Source organism: Xenopus laevis, chromosome 5L (assembly GCF_017654675.1).
Source record: "Xenopus laevis strain J_2021 chromosome 5L, Xenopus_laevis_v10.1, whole genome shotgun sequence".
NCBI lineage: Eukaryota > Metazoa > Chordata > Amphibia > Anura > Pipidae > Xenopus > Xenopus laevis.
Genome location: NC_054379.1, coordinates 35,177,833 through 35,194,780, shown reverse-complemented (window position 1 = coordinate 35,194,780; position 16,948 = coordinate 35,177,833). Strand labels below are relative to the sequence as shown.

At 37.7% G+C, this 16,948-nt stretch overlaps 1 protein-coding gene across 1 annotated transcript; it reads left to right on the top strand.

Annotated features, from left to right (window-relative positions):
* The first annotated feature begins 406 nt into the window (after nt 1–406).
* Nucleotides 407–13,111, top strand: LOC108716602 (paired box protein Pax-1). The gene is made up of 5 exons (XM_018262852.2): nt 407–740; nt 1,071–1,697; nt 4,366–4,508; nt 4,792–5,005; nt 12,330–13,111. The coding sequence occupies exons 1-5, from the start codon at nt 737–739 to the stop codon at nt 12,419–12,421; spliced, it is 1,080 nt and encodes a 359-aa protein (XP_018118341.2). The 5' UTR covers nt 407–736; the 3' UTR covers nt 12,422–13,111.
* Nucleotides 13,112–16,948: the final 3,837 nt, after the last annotated feature.

Sequence of the window (16,948 nt, the reverse complement as noted above, 5' to 3'; positions counted from 1 at the left end):
TTGAAATAAATCACATTATTTGAAGAACAAATGGAGTGCTGGTCCTTATAGAAAAACATATATATATATATATATATATATATATATATATATATATATATATATATATATATATATATATATATATATATATTGGCAGTTTGTGTTCTACAAGTCCCCCAATAGTCCTGGGTAGAAGTGCTTAGAATAAATATGTGGGTGTGTGAATATGGAGAGAAGCTAGAGATTAATGTAAAAGAATAAATGATGGATGGGGCTGCCACAGAGCAAGAGAAAGCCATCAAAGCTGGAAGGCAGAGTTGTTTTAGTGTGAGTGCAGGGAGACATTCCAGTGAGACAGATAGGGTTACAGCAGACCGGAATGGGAAAGTCGCACTGCTCTGAAATCTCTGCCTATTTGGGATGACGGGAACCAATGAGATGTCACCAGTAGCGCCGCTGCCTGACCACCAAGATTGACGTGGAAGACACGTCAAATTGATCAGAACAAACTGCAGCCAGATAACTTAGAGCGATTTTGCTCTGATCAGATAAAGATCGCTCTTGCGCTTTTGCGGTGCGACTGGAGTTGTTGTGCAGTCAGAAGGAAGGCGCAGTGCTGGGAGGAAGAGCCTCTTTAGCGCACGACCCTCCTCCTGATCTGGATCTCTGCAAAAGAAACCCCCCCTCATCCCATGTCTATCTGAGTCGCTACATTTCTGCAGAGCAGCCTTGCGATTCCCTAGTGCAGAGCGGAATGGGTAAGAAGTGTTTTTGTTTTTCTAATACTGGGAGAGACAGAGAGTGGACCGGGGACAGTTGGAAACGCTTTTGTTTTGCGCGCACAGAGCTGAGCAATTGCATAGAAATATATGGTAGCGAATCCATAAGGATCGGTGTAGCTGAGAACAATAATCTATGGTTCCTATTACACTGCATGTTTGCGCGTAGCAGAACGTAGTGAATTGCGCTGCACATGAATGAGGCACCATGACAGGAGCGGCCCGGGGTCAGACAGAGCTGATGGATTTAGAATGGAAGCCTTTCCCCTGCTGAAGTTCAGCCTCATCATTTTGTTTCTCCCTCTACAGAACAAACATACGGCGAAGTGAACCAGCTGGGAGGTGTGTTTGTGAATGGACGACCCCTGCCCAATGCGATCAGGCTGAGGATCGTGGAACTGGCGCAGCTGGGGATCAGGCCGTGTGACATTAGCCGGCAGTTGCGCGTCTCCCATGGATGTGTCAGTAAGATCCTGGCCAGGTACAACGAGACAGGCTCCATCTTGCCCGGGGCAATCGGAGGCAGCAAGCCCAGAGTCACCACCCCCAACGTGGTCAAGCACATCAGGGACTACAAACAGGGCGACCCCGGCATCTTCGCTTGGGAGATCCGAGACAGACTTCTGGCAGACAACGTGTGCGACAAGTACAATGTTCCATCTGTCAGTTCCATCAGTAGGATATTAAGGAATAAAATAGGCAACCTTTCTCAGCCAAATCAGTACGACAGCCCCAAGCATCACCAATCATCCCAGCCGACGTTACCTTACAATCACCTCTATCAGTATCCCTACCCCAATCCCATCTCCCCTGGCTCTACTAAAGTGTCAGCTCATCACCCAGGGGTGCACATGCCCACGGGACACATCAACCTTGCCAGGCATTGGCCATCGGCTCATTCTGTCAACAACATTCTGGGAATCCGCATGGAACAAAGTAAGTTCGTGGGAAGTGAGTGCAGACTGGGTGTTAATGCTAGTCTCTGGGTGTTAAAGCTAGGCTCTGGGAGTTAATGCTAGGCTCTGGGTGTTAAAGATAGGCTCTGGGTGTTAATGCTAGTCTCTGGGTGTTAAAGCTAGGCTCTGGGGGTTAATGCTAGGCTCTGGGTGTTAAAGCTAGGCTCTGGGGGTTAATGCTAGTCTCTGGGTGTTAAAGATAGGCTCTGGGGGTTAAAGATAGGCTCTGGGTGTTAATGCTAGACTGGGTGTTAAAGCTAGGCTCTGGGTGTTAATGCTAGGCTCTGGGTGTTAATGCTAGGCTCTGGGTGTTAAAGCTAGGCTCTGGGTGTTAATGCTAGGCTCTGGGTATTAAAGATAGGCTCCTGGTGTTAATGCTAGGCTCTGTGTGTTAATGCTAGGCCCTGGGTGTTAATGCTAAAATCTGGGTTTTAAAGATAGGCTCTGTGTGTTAATGCCGGGCCCTGGGTGTTAATGCTAGGCTCTGGGTGTTAATGCTAGGCTCTGGGTGCTAACAGGCTCCCCCCCCCCAAGAAAGGGTGACATATAGTATCTGCCAGCATCTGTTCACTGCATATTTAATAAATTATTTCTGCACAGTTGAGGAAAATAGAAAGATAGTGTTTTAATAGTGACCATTACAAATCTATAACTTGATACAAGTGAGGTACTTCAGAATTACGTCATACATGACTAGTCGATAATCAAGGGCATATAATTATAACTAGACAATCAAGGGTACCCTCATTTTTCTTTTGGAAGACAGTATCTGCCAATGTCATAAGCCATTCCCTTGGTTGCTTTCTCAAACCTTTTGTGTCTGTATATACCTATAACATTTATGTGTATGTGTTTGTATATTATTCTTTGCTGGGTCAAAAAGATCTATATAAAATCCCACTGTTTGCAATTTTTTTTAATATAAAATCCCACTGTTTCCAATTTTTTTCAATATAAAATCACAGTGTTTCAGGTTATTTTAAATATAAAATCCCACTGTTTCCTATTTTTTAAATATAAAATCACACTGTTTTCTCTTTCTTTTAAATATAAATCCCACTGTTTTCTCTTTCTTTTAAATATAAATCCCACTGTTTCCTCTGGGACCCAGTACAGAGATAAACATACAAAAATGTACATTTCAGGGCCCCAGCAATGACAGATATATATATAGAATTATGCTAATCATGCTCCCTCGAGGCCAGAGCTAGGCCTGTGAGTGCCCAATCTAATGTTTAAATCAAGTGAAAGAAAATCTCGTTTTAAGCAACTTTCCAATTTACATTCATTTAAAAAAATAAATAAAAACGCAGTGGCTAGAAAGGTATCTACTGTATTTATGTAAAGGATCTGTCAGTGGCTTTCAATGCTCTGCACTAGATGTTCTGACTACTGAAGCCCGCCAATTGATTAGGAGATAAGTGCAAAAGTATTGTCAAAAATGGCGTTTTGAAGTCTTTTGCTACATTGTTTCAGCAGTCAGAGCCAGGAGTGCAGAAAGGGACAGACAAACCATGCTTTTAATCGCAATTACATTTGCGAATAACTTTGAATGCATAATGTTCAAAATTATATTTTCTTTCATTACATAACAATTTACATTTGAGTTTACATCACAATAATCTGCAGAAGAAAACACTCGGGAGCCGAAGAGACACAAATCATTGTTTTCTTTTTCCCTATCAACAGTGAAGCCAAATGTTGACATTTCTGACATTTGAAATCTTGAGAATTTTCGCATTTTGACATTAAATAAATCATTTTGTAAATCCTGTACACACACATATGTATATATATATATATATATATATATATATATATATATATATATATATATATATATATATATAGATATATATATATATATATATATATATATATATATATATATATATATATATATATATATATATATTTATACACACAAATACTAGGGTTTCATTGCGACTGATTTATTGAAGGTCCTGCTGATGTTGTACAGGTGAATAGGGGACATTATGGAGGGATAAGGAGAGATCAGCTCCTTCTTTGGCAAATATTTGTCCACTGATGAGAGACAAGATGCCAGAATCTTGTTACTAATGACATCCTAGTTGGTTTAGACCCTCCTAAGAACAAATACTTTAAACCAAAGTGTCGATTAAATAAAACAACTCAGTGGAAGTTAGAAACAAAACTTTGTTGCAAAAAAATTGCTGCATGTCAAGTGATAGGTGACAGGAAAATGTCTCAAAAGCAACAATGTCCACTGATCTTCCTAAGGAACCATACAAATAATATAACTGTATTCTGACGATTTACAACTGTGTTTTATAGGTAAATTGAACTTTCATCGATTTCATGATATGAATTCTCCTTTAATAAATGGAAAACTAGGCCTAATGTCCAGGTCCAGAACTGTATCACATTTATCACATCTGCTTTGGAAATGACTAGCGAGTGATTTCTTCATTCTGGACACCATTATATTTGCTAATATATATATATAGTTAACATCGTCCTTAATTATATTAATATATATGTGTGTACTGGAGTAGTATTAGTGCTATGTAGAAAATATGTCTGTATGTGTATTATAAATAAGATAATGCTATGTTTAATGTATTATTATTATTATCATTTTCTAACGCTTATTTTCTTTGGCTCAGGCCCTTTTGCCGGCACCGAGGGCTCTGTCTATTCTCAAAAAATGGAAGACTGGGCCAGCGTCAATCGATCAGGTTTCCCTGGCAGCCAGAACATGAACGGCCTAGAGAAATCTGTGGTGGAGGCTGATATGAAATACCCACAGGTAACGCTCCAGTGTTGGTTATAGGGTTATATCCTCAGCCCGTGTGGCCGCTTCCATTGCCTGCAATGCCTCAGAAAATAAAGTGAGCAGGTGGATGAAAGGGTTTCAGTCTGTTCCCTATGCTTTCCCTTTGTCTTGGAATTTCTTATGAGAATTGCAGACCCTCCCTCCCCCACAAACTCCCCAAAACCCAAAGAGTTCTATTACCTTTGCTTTATCATTTGCAACCCTGTCTTGTCTGCAAGACTTTAATGATCTTTCCATTTTTTTCTGCACATTACAGTCCGCCTCAGGTCTCTCTACAGTGGGCAGCTTTGTTTCAGCCTGCGCCTACCCTACCAGCAACCAGTATGGCGTTTATGGCCCCCCAGGAACTGGCTACGTCACGCCAGCAGGACACCATTGGCAGACACAGGGCAGTCCTCTCGGGCCCGGCGTGACGGTACATGGAGGAGACATCGCATCCCCCGTGACATTCAAACACCCAGTCAGGGAAGGTACGGACAGTGCATGGCTAAAGCGCAAGCAATTGAATGGAGCGCACCTCGAGTGAGCTAACTGCTGCTGCTGGGAATTAAACAGGGCTGAGGCTGATGTTTTTTTCCTCCAGTCACTAACTGGTGAGAGACAGAAGGCGCTGCTTTCTGGAGGCCGCTTTTATGAGCTGAACAATTTATTTTTGATGCATGCGGCCCTTCCTTTCTGTGGGGGAGATTTATAGGTTACAGCTCTCGCCTGTCACTGGCGCAGCAAATCCTCATTTTTACGTTTTCCTTATGTGTTTGTACAACTACAAATACCTTCCTGGGCTCACAGAGCTGCTCTGTAACACGTCCTGCTCTGCAGCCCCACAGCTGCCATTCCTTCTGCACTATGTGTGTGTGTCATGTTTGTGTGTGTCTGTGTGTGTGTGTCATGTTTGTGTGTGTCATGTTTATGTGTATCTGTCTGTGTGTGTGTGTCATGTTTGTGTGTGTGTGTGATGTTTGTATCTTGTATGTGTCTGTGTGTGTGTCTGTCTGTGTGTGTGTCTGTGTGTTTGTAGGTGTCTGTATGTGTCTATGTATGTGTATGTGTGTGTCTGTGTGTGTCTATGTGTGTGTGTGCTGAGTGTACCTAGAACGGTGCCTATGATTGTGTCGTTTTAGAGCTTTAACTGTGTCTGTGTAGAACATGTGTATATGTATGAATATAGTACACTGCCTGCTGGTGTGAGTAAAACATCGTTGCTGTGTATGTGTGTGTGTACAAAATTTTCCGTGTATGTCTGTAAAATATTGCGTGTGTACATAGAAGGCTGCCTGTATTAAACCATTGCGTGTGTTTATTCAGTACACTCCCTGTGTGTGTGTGTGTGTGTATTTGTGTAGAGCATTACCTACGTCTGTATGGCACACTGCCTGATATTATGAGTGTATAAGTGCACAATACATTGCCTGTGTGTAGAATATTGTTTCTTTGTGTAGAATCGTGTGTATATAAAGAACATAGTGTGTGTGTATATGTAAAGCATAGCCCATGTGTATATTCTGAATAAATGTAATATATATACATATATATAATCCTTGTGTGTGTGCCTGTGCAAAATATTGTCTTTCGTTTGTGCAGAGCAATGTAAAAAGTGATCCAGATTAACTAAACACTGTTAGAAATCACTGCATGTTGCCATTGTAATTAATAAGCAATTGGATAAAATTTGCCAATCGACTGAACTTGTTGGTGCTAATATCCCTTGGGGGGGGGTAATTATCTTCATGTCTGATATTGTGATTATATATATAAAGACCCACTAGTAGTAAATGCAATAATAACGGTAGTTATACAATTTATAATGTTTATTAGGACCTGTGTAGCCTAACGCGTTTCGTGCCAAATGGGCACTTACTCATAGACTCACATTCACTAACTTCAAACAACTGTTTTAAGGGATATAAACAGGTCAGACCTGATCTTACATAGAAATGAATAGATAGTTACAACAATAACATTTACATTAAAATAACAACATAAGAGCCACATATGTTTAGCAATGTTAAAGGGGTTGTTCACCTTTGGGTTCACTTTTAGTATGATGTAGAGACTGATATTCTGAGACAATTTGTAATTCGTTTTCATTTTTTATTATTTGTGGTGTTTGAATTATTTAGCTTTTTTTAGTCAGAAGCTCTCCAGTTTGCAATTTCAGCAATCTGGTTGCTAGGGTTCAAATTACCCCAGCAACCATGCAGTGATTTGCATAAGAGAATGATATATGGATAGGAGAGGCCAGAATAGAATGCTGGGAAATAAAAATAGCAATAACAATAATATTTTAGCCTTGGAGAGCATTTGTTTTTTTACATGGGTCAGTGACCCTCCTCTGAAAGCTGGAAAGAGTCAGAAGAAAAAAGCAAATAATTGAAAAACTATACAAAAGTAACAATGAAGAAGGGTTGAAAGGTTGCTTATAAATAGACATTCTATAACATACTAAAAGTTAACTTAAAGGTGAACTACTCCTCTAAGTGATTATTATCGGCCATTTATAAAAATCAAACCTGACTGTATCTTATTAAGTTTACTGCCTACAATGTTTTGCTTTCACCCACAGTGCATTTCAGTCTTTATACATCCAGTGCTACTATGCACCTCTCAAGATTTCTACTGGCCCTTGTGACTGCTTTATAATAAAAGTTTATTAGCACTGACATTTAAAGTTACAGGCACCTGCAATTCATTGTAGTAGATAGCAGTGCATCACTGGTACTTACACTTAAAATGCAAGAAATTATTTAAAAAACAAAACAAAAAAACATTCCCTTTATTGGGTGTCAATAAATACATTTTTATTTTACTTTGTGAGTCTAAACATAGATAATAAATACATTGTATTTATTTTATACCTATGGGTACATATAAGATAATTGGAGATTTTTATCATCTATAAAGGAATCATTGTTATTATTCAACCTGCCTACAATTTATTTGGGAGACTGGACACATTTTCAGTGACACAGTCCCTGTAATTAATTGTTTCAATCGCTTTCAATTTCACTGTATCTTCGAGCGACAAAAATATCAGATCCGCGTCATTGCGCAATGTAGATTCCCATTTAACGCGGCACAACTCTTCCTTATAGAAGAATATTGCAAATACTGTCACTGCTAAATATGTTTTCCAGACACGAGTCTCGTTTTCCTGATGTTTGTGCAACGCAGATTTATAGCTGTTTTTTCTCTCCCTCCCTGGGCTTCAAGTGTGGCCATTTTTTTTTACTTTTCCATGAATAGTCACCTTGGTGGTCCCTTAAATCTGTTGGAAACTTCAGTTTAATGAGAAGGCTGAATTATCATGTATATAAAAAGAAACACATCCGTTTGACTAGAAAGAGGTTTAGCAAAGTAAGCAAAAACTTAAAATTCGCATTAAAAATATGGTTGTTTCGTAAAATAAAATAAAAAATATTTAAAGAGCTGTAATTTAAAAATCTGCTGAAAATTTAATAGTATTATTTCAGCAACAGCAACCTTTCCAATGAATTAAGAAACAAATGATTTAATACTAATCTGTACCTAGAACCCTGCCCAATGTGTTACCAGCTTCCTAATAAAATTATAATAATTATAATAATAATTGAGGTACCAATCCAATGCATGCGGCTAATCGATGGTGCTGATTTTAAAGTGCTATTATTTGCACCGTTTAGCACTACTGTAATAAGAATATAAAGGAAAAATCTATATATAAATCTATTTATGCAGCCGATTGTAAGGCATGGTCAGCAGGCCACGAAATATTTTGTATTTGGCACGTTTTTTAATTGAACTAGCAAATGACAAATAAAAAATTAAAATTTGCTGTGAATTTGCAGCGAATTCAACGAATCTGTTCTTATAAACTGAGCACAAGAAATCTGTTTATAAAAGGAAAGCCTGGCAGTGTGTCCATATGACACAACCTTCCATATAATTTTATGTACATGCGGGGGAGGAGGAATTACTATAAAATGAATTCAGCACATTAATAAGAATTTAGCTGTTTTACTCTCCCACTGCCAGGCTGCCTCTGAAAACTAGAGGAGCTGTATTATTGATATATTTTTGTGAACAAAATTCAAGCTTTATATAATATGCAGCGAATGTATCCCAAATAAATTAAAAATAAGAACAGGTGCTAATTGGTTGAGTTTATGATGTTTGGCCTTGCTGTTAAATGTCCTTATAGGGGGCCGAAACGTTGGCATTTTAATTAAAAAAAACAAAAAAAAAAACACGTTTATTGGGCATCTGTAGCTTTTGAATTCGTATGTTGGTATGAGGTATAGTTAATCTACATATTAGTTGTATGTTTTTCGGTGTTATTTTAGTAGTTTTAAATATGGAAACAATGCGAAAATCCGTTGCCTCTCTCTTTAACATTCACTGGGCTATGTCCCAGTTTAATTGCGAAATTAGCGAATTAAGAGAAAATGCCATGGATGTGCCACGAAAACGATTATCCTCGGCCCCCTGTCAATTATAGAGACAATTAAATTACGGATATGTTCAGTGTTTGTAGTATATTTACTCTTCTTTAGATTTCTACCCAAATCGCATTTAACGGGAATCGGGATTTTATTTTATTCGAACCCCTAAGATCTCGTCCATAGGCAACAATAATAAAATGATAGGCGGTTTTAATGGACTTTTAGACATGAGAGTATTTAAAGATGTGATCATTTGCTGTGGTGGAATCTGCCATGCCATGAAACAATGGCAGGCGCAAAATACTTGTGAATACTGCGCTATTTGCGCCTAGAGAGGCCTGGAAATGAGCAGATTTAAGGTCGAAGGTTCTTCATATTATTTAAGTGTTGCTTTACTCCTTAACCCCGAAGCTTTTGCATCCCAATAGGCCTCACACGATTATTTTAGCAAAACTACAATAGGATTTTCGGCAACATCCATCATCATGCAGATAGGGGTGTATTTGTAACCGGTATAATATAAGGCGATCGTGCATTGTTATTTGTGGGCACATTGTGTATCAATCAACCCTTCAAATGTGTTTATGTAAGAAAAGAACTAATGCGTTCTGAGAAAATAAATTACTTTGTTATTTAAAGAATCTATAATCTCATGAGTGGTCTCTATCCATCTACTGAGTTGCCCAAGTCTCTCTATACAGGGGCATCTTTGTAAATCAGGCTAATTTGGAATATGAATATGCATGGCCTGTAGCTTGTAAACTTGGCAGGTACTGATGTTGGTGGCCAGGGTACTTGTTTCAGCTATAGTAAAAGACAATGGGCTGCACCTTTAAATTAACTCTTAGTATGATGTACAGTAGTGTTCCCCAACCAGTAGCTCCCAAGCAACATGTTGCTCACCAAACCCTTGAATGTTGCTCCCAGTGGCCTCAAAGCAGGTGTTTATTTTTGAATTCCTGCCTTAGAGACAAGTTTTGGTTACATACTGCCATACAGAGCCTCCTGTAGGCTATCAGTCCATATAGGGGCTACCAAACAGCCAATCACAGCTCTTATTTGACATCCCCATGGACTTTTTCATGTTTGTGTTGCTCTCCAACTATTTTTACATTTTAAATGTGGCTCACGAGTAAAAAAGGTTGGGGACCCCTGATGTAGAGAGAGAGTGATATACTGAGATAATTTGCAACTGGGTTACATTTGTTATTATTTTTGCTTCTATTTTTGGATTATTTCGCTTTTTATTTAGCAGCTCTCCAGTTTGCAATTTCAGCAGTCTGGTCGCTAGGGTCCAAATGACCCTAGTAACCATCCATTGATTTGAATACGAAACTGGAATATGAATAGGAGCTGAATTGCTTCCAAATGCAGCTGCAAAATGCAATACCCAGGGTCATAGGGTCATACATAAATATGTGTCTAAAGGTTGTTTATCTTTGATAAACTTTTACTCCCATATGTAATATAAAGGTTTATGTAATAAAATTAACTAAGTTTGCCCAGGGGCAGTAACCCATAGTAACTAATCAGCAGGTAGTATTTACTGGTCACCTGTTCAAATGCTAACATCTTTTTGGTTGCTATGGATTACTGCTGCTGGGCAAACTTAGTGCCTTATATTACATATGCAGGAAAAGGTGCCAAGTTTGCCCAGGAGCAGTAACCGATACCAACCAATAAGATGTTTGCAATTAAATATAGCTGCTGATTGGTTGCTATGGGTTACTGCCTGCTTTTTATTACATAACCCCCTATGTATGTTATACAAAAGATGGACCAAAACCTTTCAACTGGTCTTCATTTTCTAATTTTTATGGTCTGTGACTGTGAATTATAAACCTTTTTATTTCTAGTCTATTACTGAAAATGTTATCAGTTTGTCAGGTTCACTGACCCTCAGCGTCCAAGAAAGAAATGGGTTCAATGTATTCTTTTTTTCTTTTAAGGGCTTTTACTATTCATCTTCCATTCTTCACTTCCTAACCTGACAAGAAAAAGTTCCCCTCCCCTAAACTAAACAATGAAGAACATTTTAGGGTGACTACCCCTTTAAACACTATTCAAGCATATATGGACATTACCATAGCAACCATGCATTGATTTAAATAAGAAACTGGAATATGACTAGGAGAGGCCTGAATAGAAAGACGATTAATAAAAAGTAGCATTAATAATAAATGTCTAGCCTTACAGAGCATTTGTTTTTTTTATATGGGGTCAATGACCCCCATTTGAAAGCTGAAAAGAATCAGAAGAAGAAGACATATAATTCAAAAACTATGAAAAAGCAAAAATATACTTATTTAGCTTTTTGTTCAGCAGCTTTCCAGTTTGCAATCTCAGCAGTCTGGTTGCTAGGGTCTAAATGACCCTAGCAACCATGCATTGATTTGATTATGAAACTGGAATATGAATAGGAGAGGCCTGAATGTAGTTAAAAGTAGCAATAACAATAGCCGTAGCCTTGTTTTTTTAAATAGATGGGGCCAGTAACCCTCATTTGACAGCTGGAAAGAGTCAGAAGAATAAAAATAATTTTAAAAAACTATAAAAATTAAATAATGAAGACCAATTGAAAAGTTGCTTAGAATTAGCAGTTATCTGTAATAGACGATGAAAGCATATGCCTAATTGGCTGCTATGGGTTATAGATTAGATTGGCAAGTGTAATAACCACCAGTAACCAATCAAACATTTGCACCTGTACAGTATGTGAGGCCTCTGTATTGTAGAAACTCTGAGCTGTACATATGTATGCATAAATACTGTCGATCAAGGAAAGTGTGTCACAACATGAGTGTGTCACCTCTTTGCCAAGTATCATTTGTGTACGTGTGTGTACATGTGTGTGTACATGTGTGTGTACATTTGTGTACGTGTGTGTGTGTACGTGTGTGTGTGTGTGTACATGTGTGTATGTGTGTGATGAGGTTAGGGATGCACACAATCCAGGATTCGGTTCGGGATTTGGCCAGGATTCTGCCTTTTTCAGCTGGATTCGGATTCGGTCGAATCCTTCTGCCCAGCCAAACCGAATCCGAATCCTAATTTACATATGCAAATTAGGGGCAAGAAGGGAAATTACGTGACTTTTTGTCACAAAACATGGAAGTAAAAAATGTTTCCCCTTTCCATCCCTAATTTGCATTCGGTTCGGTATTTGGGAGAATCTTTTGCAAAGGATTCGGGGGTTCAGCCGAATCCAAAATAGTGGATTCGGTGCATTCCTAGATGTTGTGGAAAGCCCTTATTAAATCCTAAGTTTAGAGCTGCAGATGAAGTCTAAGCACTAGAACCAATGACAAGGCAGACTTTTGTATCCTTGCTGATATTTTCACTTTAGCCTCATTTGTTTTTCTTTTTAACCCCTTAGTGGTGAACAGGAAACCCAACAGCCCCATCATAAAAATCCCAGAGACCTTGAGTAATGTACATGGACTTCCAATCCCAGCTTCATCCTCTTAACCACTGCCAGGCACCAGCAAGTGACTCTAAGGTGGCAGCACCCACGCACGCGCCTTTCACAAACTGCTGCAGCAATATCATGTCACGACTGTCCCTTTGGCTGCAGAAAGTCTGAATTTGGATCTGGGTCCTACAATCACAGACGACATTCCACACCAAGAAGAGGGGTGACTAAAAGAATGAACCTTGCGTGAGATGCTTCATCTGGACTGTGATACAGTTGATGAGAATTTACCCAACTCCTTCTCTTTGTTTATTGTCACATTACTTCCTTCTTTCTCTTTCAGTGTATTTTTTTTCCACCTTCTCACACAAATATTTGGCCTCTGGCCCTTCATCTCTTTTGAAAATCCTTGGGAAAGGCTGGCAAAGGATGATGGGAGCTATAGTTTAGCAACAGCTAAGGGTCCCATGCTCATCGCTCTTCTACAATTACAATTATGTGTATATATATATATACACACACACACACACAGCAACATGTACAATTGCAGCTGGGTCCATTGTGGTGTCTTTTATTTAAATACACTGATATTTAATTCTTGCTAGGGGAGTCTTCCGTTTTTGTTTTTTGTTGTTTTTTTTTTCCAAATATTTGGAATAAAATATATGATGCAATGATGTGAAACAATCTTTGTGAGTGTAATGTATAGCTAAGATTGTAAATGTACAAATAAATAAATAACTCCATTTTATTTTATATTTTTATAAACCTAAATATCCTAAAGAAAAAAAAATTAAACAGAAATTCGTTTGACACGATTGTTTGATTTGCTTGTTTGTTGCCACACCGGGTAAAGCACAGAATAAATATATTTTAGTGTCAGTTTTAGGAGACTTTAGCTGTAGAAGATGCTGGAAGTACAGGTGTGGGACCTGTTAGCCAGAATGTTTGGGAGCTGGGGTTTTCTAGAGAAGGGATTTTTCTGTAATTTTGATCTTGATACATTAAGGGGCCGATTCATCAAGGGTCGAATATCGAGGGTTAATTAACCCTCGATATTCGACTAGGAATTGAAATCCTTCGACTTCGAATATCGAAGTCGAAGGATTTAGCGCAAATTCTGAGATCGTACGATCGAAGGATTATTCCTTCGATCGAACGATTAAATCCTTCGAATCGAACGATTCGAAGGATTTAAATCCAACGATCAAAGGAATATCCTTCGATCAAAAAAACTTAGGAAAGCCTATGGGGACCTTCCCCATAGGCTAACATTGACTTCGGTAGCTTTTAGCTGCCGAACTAGGGGGTCGAAGTTTTTTTTAAAGAGACAGTACTTCGACTATCGAATGGTCGAATAGTCGAACGATTTTTACTTCGAATCCTTCGATAGTCGTAGTCGAAGTAGCCCATTCGATGGTCGAAGTAGCCCAAAAAAACTTCGAAATTCGAAGCTTTTTACCTTCGAATCCTTCACTCGAAGTTAATGAATCGGCCCCTAGGTCTAGTAGAATATCATTTGAAAAATTAAATAAACACAATAGGCTGGTTTTGCTTCCAATAATATTATCTAGAAAGCTAAGACAGGTATGGGATCTGTTATCCGGAATGTTCTGGACCTGGGGTTTTCTGGATAAGGGATCTTTCTGTACTTTAGATCTTAATACCTTAAGTCTACTAGAAAATCATGTAAACATAACATAAACCAAATAAGTTGGTTTTGCTTCCAATAAGGATTAATTATATCTTAGTTTGGATCAAGTACAACGTATTGTTTTATTATTACAGAGAAAAAGGAAATACTTTTCAAGAATTTGGATTATTAACATAAAATAGAGTCTATGGGAGACGGCCATCCTGTAATTTGGAGCTTTATGGGTAACAGGTTTCTGGCTAGCGGATACCATACCTGTAATTTTTTTTTTTGGTGGGTGGGATTGACGTAATAATTATGGTATAATTCAGGTGCAGATTCTGCACTGTTTTAGCAACATTTAGTTGATACATTTCTCAGCAGCATCTGTGGAGTATTAGCAACTATTGTATCAATTCTAACAGCTGCCTTTAATGAAACTCAGGGATTCTGCTCAGCAGGGACAAAGATAAGAAATGTATCAACTAAATGTAGCAATTTAGCACAGTTTAGCGAGTCTGCGACCCCCCCCCTCCCAGAGCTGCTTTAGAAAAGTGAAAAATGACACTTTAATATTAGAAAAACAGTCACAAACAGAAAATGGAAGATAATTGGAAAAAAGTCTTTATTTCCGGTGAAACCAACTGAACTGAAAAAAGTGTTGGGTGGTTCACTTTAAGTTAACCTATAACTAATTATGAGCAACTTTTCACTTGCTCTTCGTTAGTTTTTTGTCTGACTTTTTCCAGCTTTTAATAGGGGGGTCACTGACCCCATCTAAAAAAACAGATGCTCTGTAAGGCTACAAATGATTTGTAATTGCTACTTTTTAATATTCATCTTTCTATTCAGTCCCTCTTCTTATTAAAATTAAAGTCTCTTTTTCAAAATAAGGTGTGGTTGCTAGGGTGAATTGGACCCTTGCAACCAGATTGCTGAAACTGCAAGCTGGACAGTTGCTGAATAAAAAGCTAAATAACTCAAAAACCACAAATAATAAAAAATGAAAACCAAATGCAAATTGTCTCAGAATATCACTCTCTACATCATACTAAAAGTTATTTTAAGGTAAATAGCCCCTTTAATATGATAAATATGGAGTTTGTACTATTGAGGTCAGTTATCCAGTATACTACTTCAAACCACTAAAAATACTAGAAAAATTCCAGTGTGGAGAAAACATCACAAAAATCGTCTGAAAATTTGAAACATACAACTTTTTCGTATATTCCACCAGATTTTTGGATTTTTGCCAGAAAACCATATAATCTTCGAATTTGTGTATGAAACCCGTTGCAGATCAGGACTTCAGGACTTCTCCCATTGACTTATATACAGTACAACCTTGGCAGGTTTGGAATGCAGAATTTTCGGATTTTTACTTTTTCCATACTCAAGGTATAATAAATCACAAAAATTCAAGTTTTTTTCATTAAAAATTGTATTTTATAGTCAAAAAAACTAAAATGTTTTTTAAATAAATAACCCCCTATATATGGAAGGAGAACTAGGCAGAAGGAGATTTAGACTGAGGGCTTTGATTGACAATAGGGGCAGATTTATCAAGGGTCGAAGTGAAAAAAAAAGTAAAAAAATTTGAATTTCAAGCTATTTTTCCTTTTAAATGATTTTTATTGTTTTTCCAAGTTAAACAAGCAGAAACTTTGACAAAAGATGAAGGCTTTGAGCTATTTTTGTGTACTTCGACAAGGGAATAGTCCGAATACAATTAGAATTTGAAAAGATTCAAAAATTCAAATATTGAAATTTATCATGTACTGTCTTTTTAAAACTTTGACTTCGGCCATTCGCCGTCTAAAACCTCCAAGAACCCATATGGAGTAATATGTTTAATTTGGCGAAGTATTGAAGTCAAAGTATTTTTTAAAGAGACAGTACTTCGATTATCAAATGGTCGAATATTCAAATGATTTTTACTTCGAATCGAAGTCGGAGTAAATTCGATTCGATGGTCGAAGTATCCAAAAAATTTGAATTTTTTTACTTTGAAAATTCCCTCGAATTCACTTCGACCCTTGATAAATCTGCCCCTAACCGTTAATTTAAAGGTGAACAGCCCCTTTAAACAAAACTCTCAAAAGACAACCTCACAACACAACTTTCAGATTGTGCCTGTGTGTATATGTGAGCGCCACTTCACAGCGGGTTTTTATGGAAAAGAAATGTTTTCAGTTGCACACAGGGCAATTACATTTTTAATAGACAGCTGAAACATCCACCCTGGAGATTCTTACTCTAAAGACATTTGTTGATTTTTATCAAGGTAAGTGAAGCAATATGTTATATTTCTAAATAATAGTAAACAAATACAGATGCAGCCGGCTCCACTCTTCCATATGGCATATATTTTGTACAGTAGCATCACTTTTATACATAAGTCAACAATGTAATCGTGGCAGCTTTATAGTTTTGGGACATGTCTCTGTCTAGGATTCTGAATACAAATGTTTGCCATCCACTGGAAATATTCTTATTTTGAAGCTATTTTTTTTTTCTATATATATTGTGCCTCCCACACTCTGCTCAAATGGACATAACCCCCTCTGTGCCTGTCTAATGAAAATCGTGCGTAGGGATATTCCTTTTGCTGGACTTTCCCTTCTTTCTCTGTAAGGTAAATATTCTGCTGTGCTGGACATTTTTTGCACAATGGAAAAAAAAACGGAATTCTAAGAAAGCTGGCTTCCAGGACGTTATTTCAAGAGTCAGAACACACAGCCAGCTCTAAAAAGGAAAAACAAATATTGCTTTCAGCTGCAGATTTACAAACCAACTAATTAATTCATTGCTTTAAAGTATATTGGAAATAATTTTTTTTTGAAGGACCAGTAACATTCATTTTTTTTAAAAAAAAATTTGTTAGTATAGAACGAAAAAAAAACACAAGGACAAATTAAACTTTTACATCGCTAAGCCTTTATTAAGAAAT